This window comes from Protopterus annectens, chromosome 11.part0, assembly GCF_019279795.1.
Source record: "Protopterus annectens isolate FY-2018-M chromosome 11.part0, PAN1.0, whole genome shotgun sequence".
In the NCBI taxonomy this organism is placed as follows: domain Eukaryota; kingdom Metazoa; phylum Chordata; order Ceratodontiformes; family Protopteridae; genus Protopterus; species Protopterus annectens.
Genome location: NC_056745.1, coordinates 144232156 through 144258240, shown reverse-complemented (window position 1 = coordinate 144258240; position 26085 = coordinate 144232156). Strand labels below are relative to the sequence as shown.

General features: G+C 41.9%; 1 protein-coding gene across 2 annotated transcripts in view; it reads right to left on the bottom strand.

The window, feature by feature from the left end:
* ARFGAP3 (ADP ribosylation factor GTPase activating protein 3) overlaps positions 1-26085 on the bottom strand; it is an 873462-nt gene that overhangs the window by 700277 nt on the left and 147100 nt on the right. For both annotated transcript variants that reach the window (XM_044087532.1, XM_044087534.1), the window contains exon 3: positions 18908-18980. In XM_044087532.1, coding sequence (XP_043943467.1) covers positions 18908-18980 — 73 coding nt within the window. The remainder of the gene's footprint in view (positions 1-18907; positions 18981-26085) is intronic.

Here is a 26085-nt window from a genome sequence, read left to right as displayed (position 1 = left end):
TCTGAAGAGACAACATCCAAAAAGAAGTAATTTTGAGAAAGGTGTTGAGCTGGGAAAAATCCAGATTTGGTCTCCAAGTGCCCTCCTTCCTGGGAACCATAAATATTTTGTAATAAAACCCACCTCCCTACCTGCACCTAGGCTACGGCTTGAATAGTGACCTAGGCCAAAGAGAATGAAGCACCTGTGAAAAAAAAAGAAGTTGTTCACAAGGAGGTCGTGGGTACTCAAAAAGGGAGGAAGGGATATCTCAACCATGAAATACCCCTCGTGGATAACACACAGAACTAAGCAGTCTTTTGTGATTCTCAACCACGTTTGAAGGGACAGGGAATGACAAAGGGATAAAGGGACCTGACAGAGGGAAAGCAAATTGTCTAATAGAACTTGCCTTGTCCTGAAAAGTAGATTTCTGGGAAGTAGGAGTTTAAGTAGACTTAGCAGGAGGAACACTTTATTAACGCTTTTTACATTTTGGGAGGAGGGCAAGACTGCCTGCACACAAAAGCAGATTTGGAAAGGTAATTCCCTTGAAACTTAAGAAATGGGAGAACAAAAACATATTTCAACTCCTGTAAAGCCTTGCCCTTATCCTGTAGGGACTTGAAAAGTTCAGCAGCAGTATCACCACCAAAGATTTTTATTATCCAAAGGAGCATCCAACAACTTTACCTTAATGTCATCAGGCAGAGCCTAAGATGAAGACATAAGTAACTCCTCATAACAGAAACAAATGAAACCAATCTTGAAGTCTAAACCACAGCTGCACTTCTACAAGAGAAGCAAAAAAAAAATGTTTTCTGTAGTGCTTACCTTCTATATTATTTTCCTCCTGAAGATTTGTTAAAATTATTCTGCAAAAATATCACTACCTCACACTTCTAGTCGTAATACTAACATTACTGCTCCCAAACTAAAAAAAAAACTGCTAGTTATAACATCTTCTAGAATGACCAACTGTATAGTCATTTTAAACAGGAAGGTGAGTTAGACTCACAAAATCCATGAAGAATCTGGCCACGTGAGTACCTTAGAATTCCCTCGGAGCTCCCAAATGTGCCATAGAACATGTACTTAAAGGACTACATATTGTAAACTGCTAAATTAAAGGACCACAATTACTCAAATGCAGAATTTCCTGACTGCAAAGTTCAGATCAAAAAGCATATACCTATCCATAATGCATCAAGCTAAAATACTACACACTTGGGTAGGTGTGGGTACACTACTGAAACAGCTCCATTGCAAAAATCTAACCAGGCAGAAACTTGATAAAGCAGTCTGCTAAATCAATGCTGCATCCCATACTATACACACCTGGTAGAGGTATGATACACTTGATGTGTTGTATTTAAACTACACAATTAATACAAAACCATTATACAGGTAAAAATACATTTTCCAAACTGAAAATAAAATAACGGATGCGTGTGTACCAAGTGAATGTTTCACAACACAAAATGCTAAAGCAGAGCCCTAAATTTTAATCAACCACCTTCATTCCCACCTTCCACGAAGTCAATTTCTTATACAATCACTCCTTCACACATCACAGTAATCATGCTTTAAGTAGACCAATCATTGCAAGTACAATCCAGAATATTCATTGAATACCTTTAAAAATATCTTAAATGCACTATTTTAAAGCATTCCTACTTGTTTAAAATCATCCTAAATTAAATGCAACTCCATCCCAAAATATTCATTCAGTCAGAAACAAGTTAACAATTCAAAAATCAGCTTTCCCCCGCATACAAAACTAACAGTGTTGAAAAAACTAACCCATAACTACACAATACACAACTGAGGGCACAAACCAGCAGGCACACCCCTGGATATTCCATCAATACAAAATCGTCGCCTGCCTAGCTCAAGTCATCAGACTCCTACATTAGGTAATCCACGTTCTTATGCCAAAGTCTGCATTCTTCTTTCTCTCCTTTCACTGGGCAAGCCACCTCCTTGTACCAAAGCTTGCATTCTTCTTTCTCTCCTCTACACACCTACTATCATATCAGGAAGTATCTCACATTGGCCCTCCATGTTACCTACTGCCACATAAGAGTTGACACATGATTATTTAAATGCTGAATCAATCATAAACAAATTCAAAATGTAAAGATCCAAGTATCCAACAGTGAAGCATTTTGCCTAAAACAGAATACTAGTTTGAAAACATTCACAAAATAATCACTTTCAGTTAATGCCTGCTAAAGTATGCAGCCATTTACATGAACATGGAGTACATTACATATAAAAAACACTACCCTTTGCCACATGGTAGCCATTGACTCAAACCTCACAGCAGATCATGAGCCTAACTGGCAACTTGGACATCTACCAACTGCGATCACTTCAAATAGCATACATCAATCTTGAATCTTCCATAACCAACAATAAATCCAATTCACTCTTCACCACTATTCTCCCCCCTCACATACCAACTAAAGAATACATTATCCAATAGAACATCAACCTTATTTAGAATTAAACGAAGATCCCCGCCAGCTACCTCTCCTTCACTCATTTCAACATTCACCAAATACTTGCTCCAGCTATGAAGTATTTACCTTATTGGAAACCACACAATTACCAACTGGATATAACATGTTCATACACAAAAAACATAGATCCTCAAAAATAACCTCGTGCTAACATAGAAACAGCTTAATGGTCTCTCAGGAAAATCCAATAAACAGCAAGACCAACCTATCAGTCCCAATATTCCTGTATGCACCATGTCGGGGAAAGAAACAGTGACTGGCTACCTACAGACACACACATTTTAAAGCTTATATTCCATGTTTTCAGCTTCTGTTTAAATTTGCCACTACTATACCACCCTTGCTAGCAGTTGCTTTCCTCGGTAAGCTGACACTAATTAGTACGATGTATCAACTCTGAAGAATCCTACTGCCTTGTTCCATTTTTCCTGAGATTATTTTTTAGTTTTGAGAATAATTACTGCTGCATTCACAATACTTTACTGGCACCATATGCAGCTGATGAAAACATCTTGGCTGGCCAGTCTGAGGAGTCTATGAAATGTACTGATTTGCCTTATCAACTGCTTCAGCAACCTTCTCAAAGTAGTCAACCAGGTTAGACAGTAGCAGTATCTGCCCTTGACTCCAAACTGTCTTGGGTTACCAATGTTCCTTACTTATTAATTACATAATGATCTTTTCTATAACCTTACAAGTAAGGCTCATTACACTTACAAGTCTATAATTACCCAGGTCTGCTGATGCCCCACCTTTGTTCAAGGGGATGACTGTTGCTGTCCATCATTTATCTGGCATGAAGCTTATTTGGAGACAGATATTGAATAGCCTCTGTAGGTGGTCTGGCAAGTCAAGTTTCAGACTGACCAGTAGGCAGCCTAGTATGTTATCTGGTCCGACAGAAGCAGTGTTCTCGGTCTTGGCTAGCACCTTGAGCACATGTTAAGGAGATTTGATCTGGGAATACAGAAGAGGGTGAAGGTTGAAAAACAAGTTATTTAATCACCATAAAACATTCCATCTACGTTGTACATTTTCATTCTTCAACTGATGGGTTCAGATCCAATCCTTCGGATCCGACTTAGCCGTTGCTGAAGCTCGTGCCAACAAAAAACTCTCGAAAGTCACCTCTACCGATAATGCACCAACCCCAAAATACCTCAGATCCTGTTTGCAGCCTTAGTAGAAAGTAAAAGATGGAAATTATTATGGAGACGCCATATCTGGAGCTTATATAAAAAAAATAAGGACATGCATAGGTCCACTCATTCTTCCAGAAGCCTCAAGGATGGGGGTTGGTGAGAGGGAAGTTGAGGAAGAATGAAACTGGACAACACTGATGGAACGTTATGATGAGTATATGACTTCTTTATCTGATGTTGTCAATTTTCATTCTATCCTCAACTGATGCAACAGGGCCCCCAGCTACCTAATTTCCAGGGCAGACTCGAGGAACAATATTCCTGAGCACCACAGAACTAAAAGGTGCCCTTCCTCTGAAGACCAGATCTAATTTGTAATGAGTAATAAAAGGTATGGGGAGTAGCCCAAGTAGCTGCTGCACAAATGTCATCCAGGGACACTCTGGAATGAAAAACTGAGGAAGTTGCCATGGATCTGGTGGAGTGGGCTCGCACAGGTTTTGTCAGAGCAATGCCCAATTTGTTATACCCAAAAGAAATGCAATTTGTTATCCGTCTAGACAGAGTAACTTTGGCAACTGTTTTACCCAATGTTGGTTCCACAAAAGACACAAACAACTGATCGGCATTTATGATGTTTTTTGTACTATGCAAGTAAAAACACAACTGTCTATGAACATCCAATAAATGTAACACATATTCGCCTTTCTTAGAAAATTTGGGAATGAATACTGGCAAATTAATCTACTGATTTATATTGGATTCTGACACCACTTTTGGAAGAAATGATGGGCTGGTACGCAAGGTAACTCTGTCTTTATGGAAAATCAAGTATAGAGGTTTTCAGCACAATGCTTGGATCTCAAATTCTTCTGGCCAAGGTGACTACTACTAAGAAAAGTACAGTTTTGTACTTACCATAAATGTAGATGTTAGAGTGTATACACTGCTGCAGTCATTACATTTGGGTTATCCTGCCATCAGGCGGTTCCCGAGTCGGCCTGAGTTCCAAAGTCTTGATCCGGCGTCGGTTGCTGTCGCTTCTTCCCTGACGTCAGTGCGACAGGGGTATACAAGATGCAGCCGACGCCATTTTCTTCAGTTTTTCTTGCCCCAGATGTCAGGTGCCCCCAAAAAGGTAGGCAATTCAAATTGATAATAAAACATACATAAGAAAAGCAATCAACAACTTCCAGTTACCAGCAAATACTCCCCATAGGTAGTAAAGGGTAGAAGACATAGGTACGTACCAGCCAGTAAGAGGGGAAGGAGGGAGGGTAACCTGGACTGCAGCAGTGTATACACTCGAACATCTACATTTATGGTAGGTACAAAACTGTACTATGTTCATCGTGTTACACTGCTGCAGTCATTACACTTGAGTAGAATCCCAAAGCTGAGGTAGGGTGGCTGGTTCTATAAGGCATTAGGGGTGGCTATGAGGCCCTGCAGCACAGCAGTGGCAAAGCCAGCTCTGGATTTAGAGTAAAGAGGCAGATGGTAATGCTTGGTAAAGGTATGTACAGAACTCCAAGTTGCTGCTTCCAAAATATCCTTGGTAGGTACTCCTCTGAGGTAGGCAGTTGAAGTGGCTGTTGCCCTGGTAGAATGAGACCTAATGCTGTTATGTACAGTTTTCCCATGGTGTGTATAGCAGAAACGTATACAGTGTCCTATCCATTTTGAGATGGTCAGTTTTGAAATGGCTTTTCCCTGTGCTCCTGCAGCATATGCTACCAATAATTGCTCAGTTTTTCTGAAAGCTTTGGTTTTGACCAAGTAAAAGCGTAACTGCCTGTGTATGTCCAAAGAATGCGGAAGTCTCTCCCCTTTATTCTGTGGATTTGGATAAAAAGTTGGCAAGTGAATAGTTTGGTTTAGAGCCACACTTGATACCACCTTTGGCATAAAAGTAGGCTTTGTTCTTAAAGACACCCTGTCTTGGTGGAAAATGATGAAATGATGAAATGTTCCACTGCCATTAGTGCCTGTAATTCTGAAACTCTTCGTGCTGATGTTATAGACAGGAGCAGAGCAGTTTTTCAAGAGATATATTTTAAATCTGCTGTGTTAGCTGGCTCAAAAGGAGTTAAAGCTAATTTTTCCAACACGAAGTTGAGGTCCCAAGTTGGAGTAGGTGCTCTGCGGGGTGGTCTTATGTTTTTAGCCCCTCTGAGGTACTGTTTTAGCGAGGGATTAGAGAAAATTGGCGGATCCGTGTTGTAATGAGCAGAGATGGCAGAGGCGTGGATCTTCATGGATGAAAAGGGGAGGCCTTTGTCCAGCATCTCAGTTAAATATTGTAGTATCTGAGGAATGTTTGGGACGAGCGGGTCAAGGCTGTGAGCCTGGTTCCAGGCACAGAATCTCTTCCATTTATCCGAATAGGCTTTTCTGGTATTAGGCCTTCTGGCATCCAGAATGATATCCATAACAGCTCTGGAGAGAGGCATTGCTTGCTTGACTAAGGAATCTTCCATGCAGCCAGGTTTAAAAGTCTTTAGCTGACTGTGAAGTATCTGATTGTTGTGCTGAGTCAGAAGATGTGGGATTTGAGGCAAAATCCAGAGTGGTCCTTGTGCTAAGTTCTTTAAGATTGGGTACCAGTGCTGGCGTGGCCAGTCAGGGGCAATCAGGATCTTCTTTGGCTCTTCTTGCCTGGCTTTTACGAGTACCTTTGGAAGGAGAGGTAGTGGTGGGAAAGCATATACTTGTACGTTTTTCCAGCTAAATGACAGGGCATCCACTTTCCTCATAAGGATTTCCATTCTTGTGGGTGGTAAGTCCTTGTGCAGAATTTCTGTAGCTGGCATTTCATTGGGGATGCAAACAGATCTATGGCCGGGTTCCACCATTTTTGTGTTATCATTCTGAATATTTGTGGATTCAATTCCCATTCGTGGGAATCCATGATGTTTCTGCTTAAGTCTGCCAGTGTGTTTTTCTCTCCTGGCAGGAATTGTGCTTGCAGATGGACTTGATAGGTTAGAGCTGTGTTCCACAAGGTCATGGCTTGTCTGCAGAGGGGATAAGAGTGAGTGCCCCCTTGCTTGTTTATGTACCACATAACTGTGGTGTTGTCTGTCTTTAGTAGTAGTTGTCCTGGATGCAGAAGGTCCTTGAAAGCTATAAGGGCATTTTGTACAGTTAGCATATCTTTTTGATTGATGTGAAGATGCCTTTGTTCTGTGGGCCACTTGCCCTGAATACATTTTCCTGCCATGTGTGCTCCCCAGGTGTAATCCGATGCATCTGTTGTCAGTGTTTGCCTGGCTGTGGGTTGAGTGCAAGGCTGTCCCTTCTTGAGGTGACAAGCTTGAGCCCACCATCGAAACTCCTGTTGAAGGCAAGGAATTAGTGGTATTACGGTTTCCAAACTTTGACAGTGCTGAGACCAGACACTCTTTAGGTACCATTGTAGTTTCCTCATATGCAGTCTGGCATATGGAATTAGTAGTATGCAAGATGCCATGTAACCCAAGGCCTGCAGAATTTTTCTTGCAGGGAGTTGGGTTCTTGTTGCCATCAACTGAAAATATTGAGTCAGTTGTTCTTGCTTGTCTGGCGTGAGATAAGCCATCTGGGCCGTTGTATTCAAGCTGGCACCCAGGAATATTATCTCTTGTGAGGGCACTAGTTTTGATTTCTTTTCGTTTACTGTGTACCCTAGGCAACTTAATAACTTTTTTACAAATGCCAGATGCTTTAGAAGAATGTCCTTGCTCTCTGCTTGAATCAGGCAGTCGTCCAGGTACGGATAAATCTGAATTCCTTTCTGTCTGCAAAATGCAATTACTGGTGCCAGGCACTTTGTGAAGACCCTGGGTGCAGTAGATAAACCAAAGGGCAATGCAGAGAATTGGTAGTGCATTGAACCAGCTATGAATCTGAGGTATCTTCTGCAGTTTTGCCCGATAGGGACATGCAGGTATGCCTCCTTGAGGTCCAAGGTTACGAGCCAAGCTTTCTTGCCCAGCATGGGAAGAAGCTGCTGTAGTGTCAACATTTTGAATTTTGGAACATCCAGGTATGTGCTTAGAGAAGAAAGATCCAGAATGGGCCTCCAGGCTTTGTCCTTTCTGGGAACCAGAAAGAGTCTTGAGTAAAAACCTTGTCCTTGCTCCTGTGGTGGTACCTTTTGAATAGCTCTCATGTCCATGAGTGCTGTAATTTGTTTTTGAGCCTCTGCCCATTTATTTGGTGGCGATTTGGCATTCCTTTTAACCTTGGCAGTGTGTGAAAGTGGAACCTGTAACCTTGAGATACAATGTTGAGAACCCATTTGTCTTTGGTGATCATATGCCAATTGTGATAGAAAAGTGCCAGTTTTCCTCCCAAGGGGGCTGCCAAGAGAGAACTGTTTGGCAGCTGTAGTGGGAAGTCATTGGGGTTGTTTTTATATGCTTGGGGCCTGTCTTCCCCTTCTTTCTGGGCTGATGCACCCCATTGTTGAGGCCGGTAAGGACCTTGTGGTTGACCTCTACCTCTTGGACGTCTGTATCTGCCCCTTTGAGGTCTGTCTAACTGGGAAGGACCAATTCTTTGTTGGCCAATTTCTGCTAAATCGAGGAGGCTGAACCTGTAAGAAATCCTTTACCGTTTGCATAGATTTTACCTTATCCTCCATTTTCTTTAATACCTCTTCTGCCTTAACTCCAAATAACACATTCTGCTGCAAAGGTGCATCCAATAGTTTTGCTTTAACATGATCTGGTAACGTATTTTCTTTTAACCAAGCATGTCTTCTAATGACAGAACCTGTAACTGCTGCTCTACAGGAGGCCTCTAAAGAATCAAATCCACATTGCAAAGTATGTTTTCCCACTTGTTCAGCTGCATGCAATAAATCCTGCATTTCCTTAAGATTAGGAGGATCGGAGTCTGGAAGCATTTTTTTGTTTCAACTGAGATATCAAATATTGCTGATATTTTAGCATGTGAAACTGGCAATTTAAGGCCCTCATTACTAAAGTTGCAGATGCATATACTTTCTTCCCCCATCTGTCTAATGCTCTGGAATCTCTGGCAGAGGGGACTGGATTCTTTGCTGATGAGCCATTAACCCCTTTGGGCCCCCGAGAAATAGTTTCAGGGTCAGCAACAGGGCTTTTATAAAGGAATTTGAGAGAGTCAGGGACTCTATCTGTCAGGCTTAACTGGGGCTGGAGGTAAAGAATCCGGATTTAAGCTAGATTCAGTATACACATCATCCACAATATCTAACACTGGCGGAATAGCAAGGGGTCTGTGTTGAGGTAATAAAAGGAAGTCTCTGAGCCCTTTCTTGGATTCTCAGTAATCCTGGCCCTCCCAATGGAAATGGCCCCTCATGGTATGCAAGGTTTCCCCAAAGGAGTAGTCCTCAGGCGGAGATGCTGATGGAATTGATTCCTCAGCATCAGAATCCTCATAAGGGGGTAAAGAGTATCCTAGGTCTGAGGATGAATCTGAAGAGATGGATACCTGGTCGGATGAGTCAGTCTGCATCCTGTCTAGGCCTTTTATCAGGAGGGGATGGGACCCCCTGATCAGAGTGATTAGGTCTTCGGCCATTTTGAGCATTTGTTTCTTAGGCATGGAGGCCTGTCCTGGAGAATGCTGAATTTGTTTCTTTGTTTTTAAAGGAGGTTTAGACATAGCAGAAGATTTAATGCTTAACTGAGCAGGTCTGAAAACACCCTCTGAAGCTACGGGTTGTTCAGCTACTCCGGATCCCTCTGAGGGGTTAGTCTCGGTAGGCTGAAAATCTTGTGCGTCTGAATGCCCAGCCATCTCCACGTGGGAGTCAGAGGCAGCCTGTGGTTCTAATGAAGCGGTCGTCAGGGGTTGCGAAGGCGCCTCGCTGAAAAACGGAGAACCGTCGACTGGCCTAGAAGAGGCTTCGTCGCCAGTTTTGGGCCTCGGATGCCTGTCCTTGTCTTTGCGCTTTTTATGTATTCCGGTCGTCGGTAGTTCTGACGGCATGGTGTAATTGAATTTTCTGCCAAAATAATGGGCAAAATCAAACTGACATTTAATAGTGCACTTGTTAAACCTAGCACAAAACCGACAACCAGTGACGTTGTGGTCTGGGCCTAGGCATGGGATACAATAAGAATGGAAATCCTTATGAGGTATTTCCTTCCCACAAGAAATACAGTTATTAACTTTTACTGACATCGGTCTGAGGAAAGAAAAAGTTTCCCCAACGGGGTACTTAGCTTTGTAGAAGACTTTGGTTCTGGATTCGGAATGAAAATCTCAGAAGTCAGCCGACCGGCACTTGCGAACTCCTTTTGCTTCGGGCACCACGCGACAATAAAGACTGAAGAAAATGGTGTTGGCTGCATCTTATATACCCCTGTCGCACTGACGTCAGGGAAGAAGCGACAGCAACCGACGCTGGACCAAGACTTTGGAACTCAGGCCGACTGGGGAACAGCCTGACGGCAGGATAACCCAAGTGTAATGACTGCAGCAGTGTAACATGATGAACATCTTGTCTTCCACGAAAGATATTTCAGTTTGCATGTAGAAGACGGTTCAAAGGGAGATTGTGTAAGAGATGGCAGCACAGGATTTGGGTCTCAAGGGGGGTAGGATCTTTAAAGGGTGGCCTTAAAAGTAGAGTGCCTTTCAAAAACATTTTGGTCATCTTATGGGAAGCTACAGCAGAACCGTTTACTCCAACGTGAAAATTGGAAATCTCTGCTAATCGTTCCTTAACAGTAGAAGACCTAGCCTCAAAGATATTATGAATGGGGACTGAGAAAGTTTCAGTTTTTACATTTATGAGCTCAAAATACAAATCTCTTCCATTTGCTGGAGTACAGTTTTCTGGTGGAAGGTTTATGGGTGGACAAAAGAATATGATGGGCAGGAGAAGAGAGCATGGTTCGTCTGGTCATTAATGAAACTGGAGGAACAAGGCAGCCAGCCTGAGATAGACTATGTCTAAATGCATCATGTCTACTGGGTGAGACAAAAGGTCCAGAGTTGGATCCAGAAACCTAGGTGGGTGAATCACGTGAGGCCAAAGGAGGAGAAACCAAATTTGTCAAGGCCAATAAGGGGCAATGAGAATGACCCTGCTCTTCAACCTTGCAGCTTTCAGACGAAATTTGGGAATTAATTGAATGGGAGGATACGTGTATAAGAGACCAGGCGACCAAACGTGGAGTGGGGGGGGGGGGATTAGGGCAAACTAGCTGCTGCATTTATTCAGGGGGAACTCTAACAGACTGCAGCAAGGTTCGTCCCAATGTCAGAAGATTGGCTTTGCAATCTTTCTGTTGAGGGACCATTAGTAAGGCAGAAGAATGCACTTGCTCAATTTGTCTGCTATCACATTAGACTTCCTTGGAATGTGCGTTGCTAAAAGAAAGCGGTTGGAAGAGATCGCCCACTACCACACACACAGACTCTCGACACAATGGGTAGGCTTCAGTTCCTCCCTGTTTGTTGATGTATCAGACAACCGACCTGTTGCCAGACTGTACTGCAACTGTGCCCAAAGGGAGAACATTCTGAAATGCTTGCAACACCAACAGCACTGCTCTCATCTCTAGGACGTTTATATGCAAATTGGCCTCTTCGGGGGAACAGGTGCCTTGGACTGTCTTACCTAGATAATGCCCCCTCCACACCTTAGCTGGGAAGTGTCCATGGTAACTATGGCCTTGGACTGAGGGAGAACAAATGGACGACCTTGTAGAACCTAGTCTGAATGAATCCAACATATGAGATCTCTCTTGTAGATGTGAGCAATTCTTATCTTGCACAACATAGGTTAATAAAGACTCTACCACTGAGCAGGTAACATCCATTGAAGAATTCTCATAAAACCTAGCAAGTGGTGCTAACATCATTGCTGCTGTCATCTATCCAAGAGCATGAATGAGTAGTCAGGCCAAAAATGAGGTGCTGCAGATTATCTTTTTGACTTTTTGACATGCAGTAATGGAAGGGAAGTGATGGTTGTCTTTGTATTGAGAACTGCCCCTATAAACTGTAAATTCTGAGCCGGATGCAGATGACATTTGTCATAGTTTACTGTTACCCCCAGAAGTGAGCAAGTCTGGAGATCCTGGTCTCTTGCACGATGCATCAATGCCTGGTCAGAGCTGTAATGAGCCAGTCATCCAAATATGGAAAAACACTGAATCCTTACAGTCTCAAGGTGAGCTACTGCCACTGCCATGCATTTGGTAAACACTCTGGGGCCGTGGTGCGTTCAAAGGGAAGTACTCTGAACTGATGATGACTGGCTGCCAGCCAGAAGTACAAGTACCTTCTGGACCATCTGTTCATCTTTATGTTACAGTACACATCCTGAAGGTCTATACAGCACATCCAGTCGTCCTTGCCCAGAAAGGGGGAATGGACTGAACTGTGACCATTCAAACTTGGTTCTTCCTTCATACTCTCTTGTTTAATTTGGAGAGATCCAGGACTGATCTCCAGGCCCCTGTTTTCTATGGTACCAAAAAGAACCTTGTTTCAGTCTGGTCTGGTAAGGGCTCTTGGATGACTATTTCTAGCAACTTTTGTATTTGAACTGCTGCTTGTTCCTTCTGACTGGGTGGAACACTGGGGGGTTTACTTTGGCTTGGCGAGGAATGGGAAAAGGGTATAACAGCCTCTGTAAATAATCCTATGCACCCAACTATCTATTCTTATATCTAGCCAGACTATCTGGTTCAGGGATAATTGTCCCCCAAATGTTTCCAGAGGTGGAGAATTGGGCCTCCTTTCAGGAGAGCTGGTAGGGTTTGTCAAAGACAACTCTCTGGAAACCTGGTTCAGTGGGCTACCTCGGTCACAGAGGGCATCTTCATCCATTAGAGTTCCCTCATCCGTATGGTCTTGAAAAGGACCCAGAGACTTCTTGAACCACATTCTTCAACCACCTCGGTGTTTCTTGAAGGTTCTATGAGGAAATGAAAAACGCACGCCCATGGCAGATGGGGTCTTTCCAACTTTTTTGCACCTGGACAGAGCATCTTTTACTTTGGGGCAGAATAAAGACAATCCATCAAAAGGGGCACTGATGAAAGAAGATTTCAAAGGCTCCACAAACCCACAGATGCACATTCAGGCATGTCTCCTTATAGAAACATCTGAACCCGCTGCCCTTGAGGTTCCTTCCACTGTGTGTGACATCAGCCATATGGTAGGGTTGTCAGCTGTGAAGTAATAGATGTCTGAACTTCATCAGAAACAGCACCTAAGAGGGTATTTGAAAACTCCTTGATCAAATCCCTTTGCATACTAGTAAAGTGTGCCAAACAGTTCAGAAAGACTTCAAAGCAAAGGTCGATGATGCATAGACACACTCCCCAAACTGGTCCATTGTCCTAGACACTCTGTTGCGGGGATAAACAGTGGAACTTTCCTCAGCTAGTTCCTTCTTGGTGGCTGCCGCAATGACCATGGCATCAACAGGAACTCCCTTCCCCCAAAAACTGCCAGTCCATAGGTGATGCCCTTATCCTATCTGGTCTGCGGGGAATGGGAGCTATGGTGTCAGGATCCTTCTATGCCCACTGTGACATCAACTCGATGAGCTCATCAGTGGGTGGAGTCACCCAGGAGACAGAGGCTCTAGCACCAAAAGCCTCCAGGAGAACAGAGTCCTCAGACAAAGGGTTGCTGGAAGTCCAGCCACCTCTCTGCTTAAGGATTTCTAGGATGTCTCCAAAGGAAATATCTTCAGGAGGTGCTCGCAGGGACCCTTCACCTCCACTGAAATATGTTTCTTCAGTTATGGACTCCTCTGGGGATTCTAAGTGTTTCCTCTTACACGTTGCTCTTCTTGGGGACTTCCTCAGTGGGGTACTCTGAGGGTGGTATCAGAAGAGACTACAATTCCCTGGGTGGGAGTCTTGGGTTTTAGTACTGGCTGTCACTGTGGAAAGAGATGGTAAAGCTCGGACACATCATGGCAGAGGACTTAGGACCTGAGGGAGGAGGATCAGTCAGAACTACTGAGGCAGAAAATACTCTTGTTGCAGTCTCGAAGGCAGAGCAGCTTGGAGACAGAGACCGTTGGATCTGAAAATACAAGCTTCAGAATCGTAGGCCTCCCCTGCTCCAAGGGCAAAACCTCTGAGGTGGAAGCTGGAGCCAAGTTATCCGGTGCCAAGACTCTGAGGTGGCTATGAAAGCTTCGGAGTCAAATGCAACACCTCAGATCAGACAGATAGACTACAGCTCTGGAGAGCTCTCCGGATTTGATGGGACCGGCGCCCTCAGAAAAGACCTTGAATCCAAGAATAAAGTTATCCTCGGATCCAAGTCAGATGGATCTGGATGACTCGGATCCAAAAACTCTGAAGCTACAGGAGTTACAGGAGGAATCTGTAACAGGAGTAGAAGAAATGCTGATCTCCTGACCCAGAGGGGTATGGTGCTGAAGGAACATCAATCTGGCTCTGTGCTAAGACAATCTTCACCAGTTTCTCCACATCATCTTTTTTAAAGGCTTCTGGAAGAATAAGTGAAGTATACGGATGGAGACCTGGGTCTTTCTAAGAAAGGAGAAGGTACCCTGTCAGGAACCAGATCCAGTGATGGAGAGTACCTTGCTCTGGGTTGCAATTTGGCAGTTTGAAAGTCAGGTTTGGTTTGCACAGGCTTAGACAACGTCAGATTCAAGGGCTTAGACTTCATTAGATTCGACAGAGAAGGTGTAGGATCTGATAATTTTTCCTTTGCAGGATCTTGAACTTTTGCCTTTTTTGGATCCAGGGTTGAAACAAGGTCCTTATGAGACCTCTTCCTAAAGGAGTCTAAAGCTGAAGAAGATGGCTTAGGAGAAGACTTTTTTTTTAAATTTTAGTAGTTTTGAAATACATGAAGAATCCTCGCCAAAAGAAAAAGAAAGAAAATATTTTAGGATAAGCTTATTTTTGCATTCCACTAATGCATGAGGATCAAATCCATGACAAACTGAGCAAGCCTCTTGTAAATGGAGGGGACCTAAACAATAGACACAAAGCGTGTGGGCATCAGAAATTTGCAGCTTGTACATTTTTTTTTTAAGCCTGCTGGTTTATCTGCCATTGCTAACAAAATACTAGGACAAAAAAGAATTTCTTTTTTTTTTTTTTATATACAAGGACATAAGAGAAAAAGGACAGCGAGAAATATCAATTATGGTGACAGTGTCATAGAGGGAAGGGAGATGCTAACAACAGTATCTAAAAAGTGCAGCAAAAAATTATACAGTAGAACTGGGTGCGAGTATGTGATATCCTTTACTACTACCTCTGCACAGTGCCGGGCATTGTTTCTGAGACTTTTTTAACATAGTTAAAGAAAGTTTTGTGATTATCCTTTACCTGGGTGGCTATTTTAGCTCATAACTATCCGTCTTTGGTTGATTTGATCATGGTCCAAAGTTTCTTGTTAAGTTTGCAAAAATTATTATTGACAATTGAGAGTTAAATGTAGTTTTGCATGCAACAATTTTGTTTTAATTATTATTATAGAACCTTTTTATATCAGGCTTCTACTACAAGAGTTTATTATTACATTTGGCATTGCATTTTCTTATGAGGGGGACAAATGCATCTATGCAGCTATTTTCATATTCATATGTTCACAGGTTAGTACTATGGTATCTGTCCTTGCAAGCCATTTTAAGCCTAGCCAAATTTCACAATCCAAAGGGAAGAATCAAAACCCTGAACAGTGTGTCCATCAGGTAAACACCCTAAGTATTGCGCCAACCCCATCAAAAATCTGGAAGCAAAGGTTTCTGCTTAACCAGTGGGGTCAAGATGAAAAGGGCTTTTGAATTTAGTTAGATCATCACTTGGTTAACAGGTTAGCCTTGGAATAATCTCTGAATACAGGGGTACTGGAAGATACTTCCGGCTTCAATCTTAAAAGGTCAATATGACTGATATGTGGTCCAATCTGACCAGTAAGGAAGTTACAAATTGGTGGGGAGAAAAAATATCACATAGAGGAGGATCATGTCCAGGATTTTATCACTTCTGGTTGGTGTATGGACTCACTGGTCCATAGAGTGCTTGCATTGAGGGGTCCAAACATTTCTGTGCATACATGTTTTAGAATGTGCAAGTCTCCCAGTTAGTGGAAGGAGAGATAATATCTCCTAGGAGGATGGTGTGTGACTTAATGCACAGCGACTCCATACTGGTTAGGTAGGCGGTATGGGCTGAAGGGGACATATCAGGAATCCTGCAGTTAGCTAAGATATGATAAGGGTTTTTTGTTAAGATGGATGTGGAGGAGTTCCAGGTCATTAACTTGTCTAATGAGTCTGGAGGTGAAATGGCTTTTTAACTTTATGGAGATACCGCCACCTCTACTGTCTTCATTTAATGGGGTGGGCCTAAATGTGTGGTAGGCAAAGTTGATGAAGTGCTCTCACTGGTCTTAAACCAGATCACTGTGATGATGCATATAGCAATTTTTCCAGGGTCTCTATTAGAAGCACAAAAATGCTTTTAAATGAAAACGGAAACAGTGACACATATTCATTGAAAAGCATTTAAGTGATTAGATGAATATGTCATAGGGCAAGTAGATGGGTGGCCAACCTCACGGAGTTGTCCTTTCCTTCCCTATAGTGCAATCTCGAAGTTGGTATATTTAGTTAAGGGGGTGTGGGGGGCAGAGCCCCCCACCCGTTTATGATGTTAAATTATTTTTTTAGCGAACGGCAGCGTTTTTTTCCCTAGGGAAAAATTAACTTACTTGGTTGTTCGCTATTTTTAGGTTTCGTGCATTATGTGTCGACTTTTATGGTTTCGCACATATGCACTTTCTTTCTTATAATATAGACCCATTTTTCCATGGTATGGAGTGCTTGTAGAGAGTGGAGCTTTATTTAAAGCTCCTAAACTTTGAGCAGCCATTCCTTCACATTACCTAGATTCTGTTTTGTTATATTGGAAGCTTAAAAAGATGCACACTGTCTAAAAAGTTACTATGAGGATGGACAAAGATCTAGCCGATATACAAAAGCCTTGTGTGGAGAGGAGCAGGCCATCCCTGGCAAAGCAGTCTGAAAGGTCGACCATAGCCACCCAGGTTGACATTTACTGTATCCCCCTAGAACGACCAAAAGCTAAGCCAGTTGTTGACATCAATCATCTATTGTTTGTATTGCTTCATTTTTGTGAAGCAGCTTAGGTCGTAAGCTTAATAATAAAACTGAAGCTAAATTTATCAGGAGCAATGGCATCCACCTCTGTTAATACAAGAGCAAAATTATAGCAAACCTAAACTCAATTTACAATACTGTAACACCTTCCATGACTAAACTCCCTTCCTAATGTTCACTTCCCTCCAGTCCAACTTTTCAAAATAAAATGCTTACAATTATTTATACATATGGGCAACCAAGCTCAAACACACTATCTAAAAATTCTTGCATGCATGTGGCACATCCACAGCAATTATCTACAGCATATCATAAATATTTTGTGATGAACCAAAACATTCTGTAATCCGCTACCATCACAGACAGACACACACAGAGGCACGCAGACACACAGAGGCACGCAGACACAGACAGACACAGACAGACACAGACAGACACAGACAGACACAGACAGACACAGACAGACACAGACAGACACAGACAGACACAGACAGACACAGACAGACACAGACAGACACAGACAGACACAGACAGACACACGCACAGACACACGCACAGACACACGCACAGACACACACAGACACACGCACAGACACACGCACAGACACACGCACAGACACAGACACACGCACAGACACAGACACACGCACAGACACAGACGCACACATAGACGCACACACAGACACACAGACACACGCACACGCACAGGCGCATGCACAGACACACGCGCGCACGCACAGACACGCGCGCACACACACGCACACAGACAGAGTAAAATCCCAGAAACAGCCACAACAGGCCATTAGATTCCACATACCCAAATGTAAAACAAAATAAGCCTATCTAGTCTACTCTTTAAGTGCAGTAAAATTTTTTAACGTCTCCTTGATTCTTATCAGTATCCTTATGCCTTCTCCATGTGTTCCAAGATCTCAGTTGCTTCAGGGACTCCTTCACTACCCTTTTCAACAGTCCGCATCTTGGTCTAAAATACTGTCGGTGAAGAAATACTTCCAGAGATCAACAGAGTAGCTGATCTCCACAAACTGCTGCCTAAGCCCCCTTCTCCACCTGTCTTTACCAAATGACCCCTTCACATTTTCCTGTCATGATCTAGTGCACCCATACCAGACCCCCTCTAATTTTCTGGCTCCTGACACTACATTTCCAGCTCTCCACTCTCTCTTACCCTTCATCTGTGCACCCTTCTGGTGGCAGTGTGTTGTTTCTCTCCTTATAGGACCTCCTGAAATGCACACAATACAGGTAAAGGTACTGTCTGAGCATGTCTACTACAGCAGGAGCATTAATTCTTTGCTTTAATAGTCAATCTCCTGTGTAAGTGTGAGCAACACAGATCTTTTTTCCAGCTCAGTAGTCATCCATTCCATTTAATTAGTAAGTACACAATACCAGTACTATGCTTGTCTATGTACAATGATATACCTGTATCCAATGAAACTCAAATACCAGTTTTCTGCATATTTGGTAACCCTTTCCAAATCCTTACTTAATGTCTATCCCATTACCCGCTGTTGCATCTAACTTTGTGCCATCAGTGATGAAAATGATCCTGTTTTCTATCACTTGAAACGTATCTGAAAATATACATGCCTAGCAGTACTGGAGCCAGGACTGAGCCCTGCTGTAATTCTCAGGTCACCCTGCTTACTCCCAAATCTGTCCTCCTCACAGTAGCTCTCAGTGTTCCAAACCCTTCAAGTACGCAGCAATCCTATTCCTCAGTTCTGATCACTTTCCACATTTCTTGCAGTCACCAGTACTGGACCCATTCAAAGGCCTTGGTGAAGTCCAAGTAAACAGACACTCCTGTGTCACACTCTCATATAACCCACTTGTAAAAATGGAAGAGGTACAACTGAAGGTTTCTTCAGGCAATAGGGTAAACCAAAAGGTGAATAAAAACCAAGACAGAAAGAAATGCCATACTACTACTGTTGAACTAAAAATTAAACTGAGCCAAAGAACTACCTCCTAATCAGAGGTTCTACGACAACTGTTTAACAAAACTGTAAAGTCAAGAAGGATAAAATGATTTTCTTGTGACACTCTGTTGCTTAATTAAGAATTATTTTCTCATAATTGATAAGAAAAAAAAAACCAAGTGTACAAAGTATACTTACGGCATTTGCATTCCCTCCAACTTGCATACACCTCAACTGAAACCAAGACCAGTTGGAATCTAGCTCTGTAGATCTGTAAAAAAAAAAAAAAATACACATATAACCTTCTTTTAAAATCAGTTACTCATTTTTGCAAACTAGGTGCAACATGGTACAGTTATTCAACTGCATGGTGTAAAGTACAGTCTCACAAAGTGCCATAAATAAAATTAGACCTTCTTACCACATCTGTTGCTCTGCCCTCCATCTATGAGGGCCATCCTGGGTATGTCACACGCAGGGTTATCCTCTATCAATCAAAATTCAGCATTATGTTTCTGGGAGTTCCCATGTCCAGGAATCACTACATGCTCATACTGATGCATGCTGTGGTGTCACATGCCAACTACATACCAGGAAATTCCCCATGGAAAATGGATTTCTCCCTAAATTCTTCTAAAGTCTATAACTGCACTTTTACCAAGGTAAACTTTCAACAACATGAATAACTCCTCAATGCCACAAATTTTCCATTATCATTTCTTCCTCTTCTGTCTCAACTGCAGCCCTTCATCCTATCAAACTTAATATCCCTTTCTATCTCCCTCTGAAAGTCCACCAAATATCTATTTTGAAATTGCCTTTTTATTAAACTCTTATGTTAATTTCTGTCTAGATGTTGAGGAAAATCTAGTTCAGTATTCTGCTTTACCCTATCCAGTGTCAGAAATGACATTTACATTCTGTGTTAAAACTAGTGTGTGTATATATATATATATATATATATATATATATATATATATATATATATATATGTATGTATGACAGTAGCCCAGGGGGTTTAGTATGCGGGGGAGCAAACATTGCTAGCAGAATGAGGCACAGGTGTCCCTTGCAGTGATGCAAGTGTGCAGGCCTAAAAAAAAAGAAAAGCTCTCATCACCAGGATGCCAGCCAGCAACAGCACAAAGCACACTCACAGCTGCCTGGATGACAGCATCTTAACAAGGACATTCAATGACAGAAAGGCAAAAACAATGCCGAAAACCCTTTATGGTACATAAAAAACTTTGTTAATGTCTGCAACTTGTACAGAAAAGGTACTTTTTTGTTGTATGCTAAATTTACTGACATTTTTAAGTTGCAGTAACAATGGAAAAATATCAGAACTGTGGAATTCTTTAAGAATTACACCACAAGGCAATTTGCAATGAAGTAACATTTAGATCGTTACTCTAAAAATAATCGTATACCACTAGAAATCACATACTTGTCAATTTACTTAATAGATCACCAAGACCATATTTAATGATAAATTGAAACGTGCATGAAAGTTATAGACCTACCATAATGTTACACTGCCATGCTCTATACTATTCTGCTTCAATAAACTTCAAAGTCAACACTGGTATTTCACAGGCAAAAGATTTGCAACATCCATCAAGCCCTCAAAAGCTCAAACCTTTTCCTCAATTCCCAAAATGCACCTCTCTTTTCTTCTCCAGATCACCATCACCCTGAATCACTATTCTGCTCAAATAATTTCAAAAAAACACTGCCCAAGCATAAGCCTCAAGTCCATTTAACCAAGTATTTTTGCAAGAATAAATCATACAATACAAAATCAGACAAGAGTCCCAAGGCTGCTGCCCAGGTTGTGATGTCATGACAGAACGGTGACTCTAAATGTCAACCTGGATCTTGAAATTACATCCAGTCTGTTGCATCTTGCTTTAGTATGCAGTGAAGCTCATCTTGCAGCTGCACAGATACCATCTGCAAAAGAGCTCCTAAAAGGGCTGAGGAAGTAGGTATAGATAGCCCTTGTTCAAGGTTCTTTTGGTTAAAATGGAAGAGCTTTGTTAGGTTTCATAGAGCAAAAGGTAATACACTCCAAAAGCCACCTAGATACAGTGACAATAAAGAGCTTCTGGGCAGCTTTATCAAAAGCAAAAGAGAAAGAGCTGGTCATCTTTAATGATGTCTTTAGTACTACCAAGACCAAATTTAAGCTGGTGATGAATGGTAAGACAATGCAGTGTATATTTTCTTTTGTTAGAGAACTGTGGAGAAACTACCAATAAATGGATAACCTGGTTTTAAAGACCACAGCAACTTTCATCATTAATGATGATTAGTAAGTACAGCAAACCCTCTCCTTATAAAATGGGTGACTGCAAATGAGTTTTCCATGACACAAACGTAATACCTGCTTTGGCTGACATTCAAAGGAGATAGAGTTGGTTTCTCCAATAAAATATCCAGTTCCCATGGAGGTCTGCTTTTCCTAAGTTGGAGGGGATCAAAATAAAAAAGTTCCCCTTGGTTCTCTTGTGGTGCAGCAGCAGCAACTTCATTGTCAGTATGACTGTCAGAATGCTGGTTATTGATGTGAACATAATGACCGTTATAACCGTTATGATTACTAACATTAGAGACGGTGCTTTGTTGCTACGGTCATGTTTGAAAGAATTAGAAAATCCAGTAGCCCTGCGTGCTGTCTTCTAATAGCTGTCAAATCGCATTAAGGAATACCTGGGGGAAATTCGAGCTTCTAATGAAAATAATGCCTTTGCCAAACACAGTATTATCTGTACACAGTTCAATAAATTCAAATTATTTGTATTAGAACAGATTGATTCATTTTTCAGAGACATTTGACTCTTTTCTTGAACTGAGGGAACTTAAATGGCAGTTGTTACTGAATGCTAAAGCATGTCCAGGACTGAATGAAAGTTTAAACATTAAATGTGCTCTACATTGGTACAACTAATGACACACCCCTTTCAGCACCTTATTCACTGTACTCATTAATGTTAGATCATTTGATCTGCTTTTTTATTATTATTATTATAATGCAGTTTCCTTATTGTTTGTTAAAAAACACGTTTATTGGCTACTGTATTTGCATTCTAGAGTTGTACACATTTAAACTAGAGATTACTGCATTTTACTGTATTCTGAGGAAGTTCTACATCTTGACAAGAATGAATGCTTAACACCCATTCAGCGTCAGTGTGCCTTTCTTAGTCCACTGAAGTTCTACTTTAGGTATATGTGTGTGTGTGTATATATATATATATATATATATATATATATATATATATATATATATATATATATACACACACATATACACACATATATATATGTATATAATACATACATATATATATATATATATATATATATATATATATAAATATATATATATATATGTATGAATAAATATCTATATATATATATATATATATATATATATATATATATATATATATATATATATATAAATATATAAAATATATATATATATATATATACACACACACACACATATATATATATATATATATATATATATGTATATATATACACACACACACACACACATATATATATATATATATATATATATATGTACACACACTGTTGGAAACTCCTGGTGTTCTGGCTGGTGTGATTCTCAAACAATCTGGAAATATATAGCTGATTTATAAGTATATTTCTTGGCATTTAACCTTTCAGAGCTCTGCATTGTCTTAATTTTGCCTGACTGAATTATTTTATATATTTTCTGGCATTGTTTTATGTTTCTCATCTGCCTGAAACTGTGTTTTCTGCTTCACTCCCACCCTATTCTTGTAGAGTTGTTATAGTTGGTGGCTTTGCAGTTGTCCGCCCCCACTGTAAATCTGATCTGGGACACGCCTCCCAGTCTGGTGTTCACTCTACTTAATAAAGAGAACATTTGATAAGGCCAAACCACTTAGGTTCTTAACCTTAAATTTTTCTTCTGCTCCTCCTTCCTCTCTCCTTGCACTTTACTAAAAAAAAAAAATTGCAGTTTATTTTCCTTTTGCCTCTTCTTAAAAGTACTCAGTTGTATTTACTGCACTTGAGCTTCAGAACAGTTGTTTTACATTAAGAAGGTTTGTGGTCTGCACTGTTGTGAATTGCTGATTGAAAGATTAGTGCCTGTTGTTCTAAAAGTGTACTAGTTCTGGTTTAAGCACTTGGGCTGGCTTCGGGACAGTTAATTTACATTAGGAAGGTGTGGTCTGCACTCTTGTGGGAGGAGAGGATAGATTCCGCCCTTCTGAGCTGGGAGTTTCTGGTTAAAGGTTTATTGTGCCTGCTACAACCTGTGAGAGATGCACTTAAACAGCCAAATGGGAAGCAAAGCTCTCTTCACCCAAGACTGGACTAGACAGTCAAGAGGAGAAGGTAAACACTTGCACCACACCAGAATCATCACATAGTCCATCAAAACCTACACCATCAAAACACACACACAGCAACACAAAACACGCACCTACGTTCAAGGATGCTCTCAATAAAAGTCTGCTCAAGCAACAGAGACCTCCAAAGCAGAAACACATGCACCCTACTCCCACTAACACAACCCAAATGACACACAGTTCACAAACTCAGTGTGCCACTCAACCACACCCCATAAGGCATAACAATGTACCAAACACTCTAGTCATAGGTGACTCTATAGTCAGGCAAACTGATGTTCCACTCACCAGGCTAAACATGGAGAAACTTACTGTCAGCTGTCTGTCGGGTGCCAGGATCCGCCACATAAAGCACAAACTCAGGTCACTCCACAACAAGTAAAAATATGACTCTGTCATTGTCCATGTTGGTGTGAATGACCTGAGATGTACCTCCCTGGAATACATGAAAAGAGGCATGGAGGATCTCTCTGATCTTGTAGCCCAGGCAGGTATGACTCTAGCCCTGAGTAGCATCCTGCCATCACCCAGAATAATACCACAGTACAAGGAAAAAATGATTGACTTCAACAATTGGCTAAGCATCTGGTGTCATTCTAAGGGGATCCAGTATCTGTCTGCTTGGGATGACATGATCGACAAACCACGATGCTTTGCCAGAGATGGCCTGCACCTGCCGCTCTTGGGATTCCGGATACTAGCTCATGCTCTTGCCACCCCCTACAGTGCCTTTTTTAGGCAAGGTTAAAATGACAAACGTACCATCCTAACAGGTACAAGCAAGCAAAATCTGAGGGTAATGCTACTCAATGCTAGAAGTCTAAACCTCAAAATGCATTCACTCGAGGCACTCCTTAAAATGGAGAACATAGACATCTGTGCAGTGACAGAGACCTGGTTCAAGGCTCCAGAGAGCACCCATGTATTACCAGGCTATAATTCATACCACACCTTTCACCCACCTAACCTGGACTGAAACACTAAAGGTGGAGGTGTGTCCATATTCATTAAGGATATCCACACCTCCAGGCTAGTTGCTCAGCATAATGCATTCGAACTTATCCAAGTGCAACCAACTCTGGGCAAGACTGCAATCCAAAATGTAACTTACTACAGATCCTCCACTATGCCCCAGGATTCCCACTCCTCATTTCCTGATACACTGGAAAATATTAGGGTACAACCGAACACCATAATAATGAGCGATTTCAACTAACCCACCATTAACTAGGAAAACTACTCATGTACCAGCTCTTTTACTCAACGTTTTCTAGAATTCATGAATTCTAATGCCTTGGATCAACTTATCCACACCCCCACCAAGGACAGCGATATCCTAAACCTGGTCATTACCAACATGAGCGACCGGTGTTCCACACCAGATGTCAATTCCTCATTGGTCAGATCCGACCACAAGCTAATCAGCCAAGACATCCACATCCCACCTCCCATTAGAGAAACCACAGTAAAAAATTTCTCCAAAGCCAGCTTCACACTTAAGACAGAAGTGGCAAATTTCACGACAACCATGCAGATAAGTTAAGTAGCTGTTTCTGAGATTTGGGTCCCAGATCAGAAGAGGCCTGGGCTGGTGTCTTAGATTTAGGAGGAGTCTTTGCCTTTGTCTTTGCCTTTATCAGAAGCTGAGTAGGCCTGAAAACCCCCTCGGACGCCGGTACCTGCACAGTGGCTCCGGACCCATCCGAGGGAGCATTGTCCGAAGGTCCTGTAGCTGGAGTACTCAAAGGCCTAGTTGGCTCCTCGTGGGAGTCCGTTTCGGCAATCTGTTCTGAAATGGCTGACGACAGGGGCTTCGAAAGTGCCTCAATGAAGACGGCCGAACCTGTAGCTGGCTCTGCTTGCAAAACGTCGTCTCATTTGGACCTCGGAGGCCTTTCCTTATCCTTGCGTCGTTTGTGAACTCCGGTAGTCGGAAGCGTGTCCGATGACATTTTATAATTAAATCGCCTGCCAAAGTAGTGAAAAGCAAAATCGTACCTCCGCTTAATAGTACGTTGGTTAAATCTAGCAGAAAACCGAAAACTAGCTACGTCATGGTCAGGGCCTAAACAAGGAATACAGTAAGAGTGGAAATCCTTATGAGGTATTTGCTTTCCACAAGAAATGCAATTATTAAATTTTTCTGACATCGGACTGAAGCAAGAAAAAAGTTTCCCCAACGGGGTACTTAGCTTTATGAAGAAGAAGTAAGTCTTCGGACTGAAGCATGAAAAAATATCAGGAGTCAGCCAACCGGCACTTGCAAACTGCTTCCACCACACGGCAAGAAAAACTGGAGAGCATGGCGTCGGCTGGCAGCTTTGTACTCCTGGCGCTCTGACGTCAGGGAGCATGACTGAAAAGCCGACGCCGGACCCAGACTTTGGGATTCTGGCTGACCGAGGGCTGCCTGCCAGCAGGAAGAACCCGACAGTGATGACTGCAACAGTGAAACACGATGAACATCTGGGAAAACTACTCATGTACCAGCTCTTTTACTCAACATTTTCTGGAAGTCATAAATTCTAATGCCTTGGATCACCTTATCCACACCCCCACCAAGGACAGCGATATCCTAAACCTGGTCATTACCAACATGAGCGGCCGGTGTTCCACACCAGATGTCAATTCCTCATAGGTCAGATCCGACCACAAGCTAATCAACCAAGACATCCACATCCCACCTCCCATTAGAGAAACCACGGTAAAAAAATTCTCCAAAGCCAGCTTCACACTTAAGACAGAAGTGGCAAACTTCACGACAACCATGCAGATGAACAATAGAGGTATGACTGCTGAATCCTACACAAATACACATTATAAGCACTTACATGAGTGCATGGATCGTGCTATCCCTAACAAAACCAAGATGCTATCCTCAAAAACATGGAAGCCAATCTGGTGGTCCCCTGCCATAAACAGACTCTACAATAGAAGAAACTGTTGCAAAAAAGAGTAAAA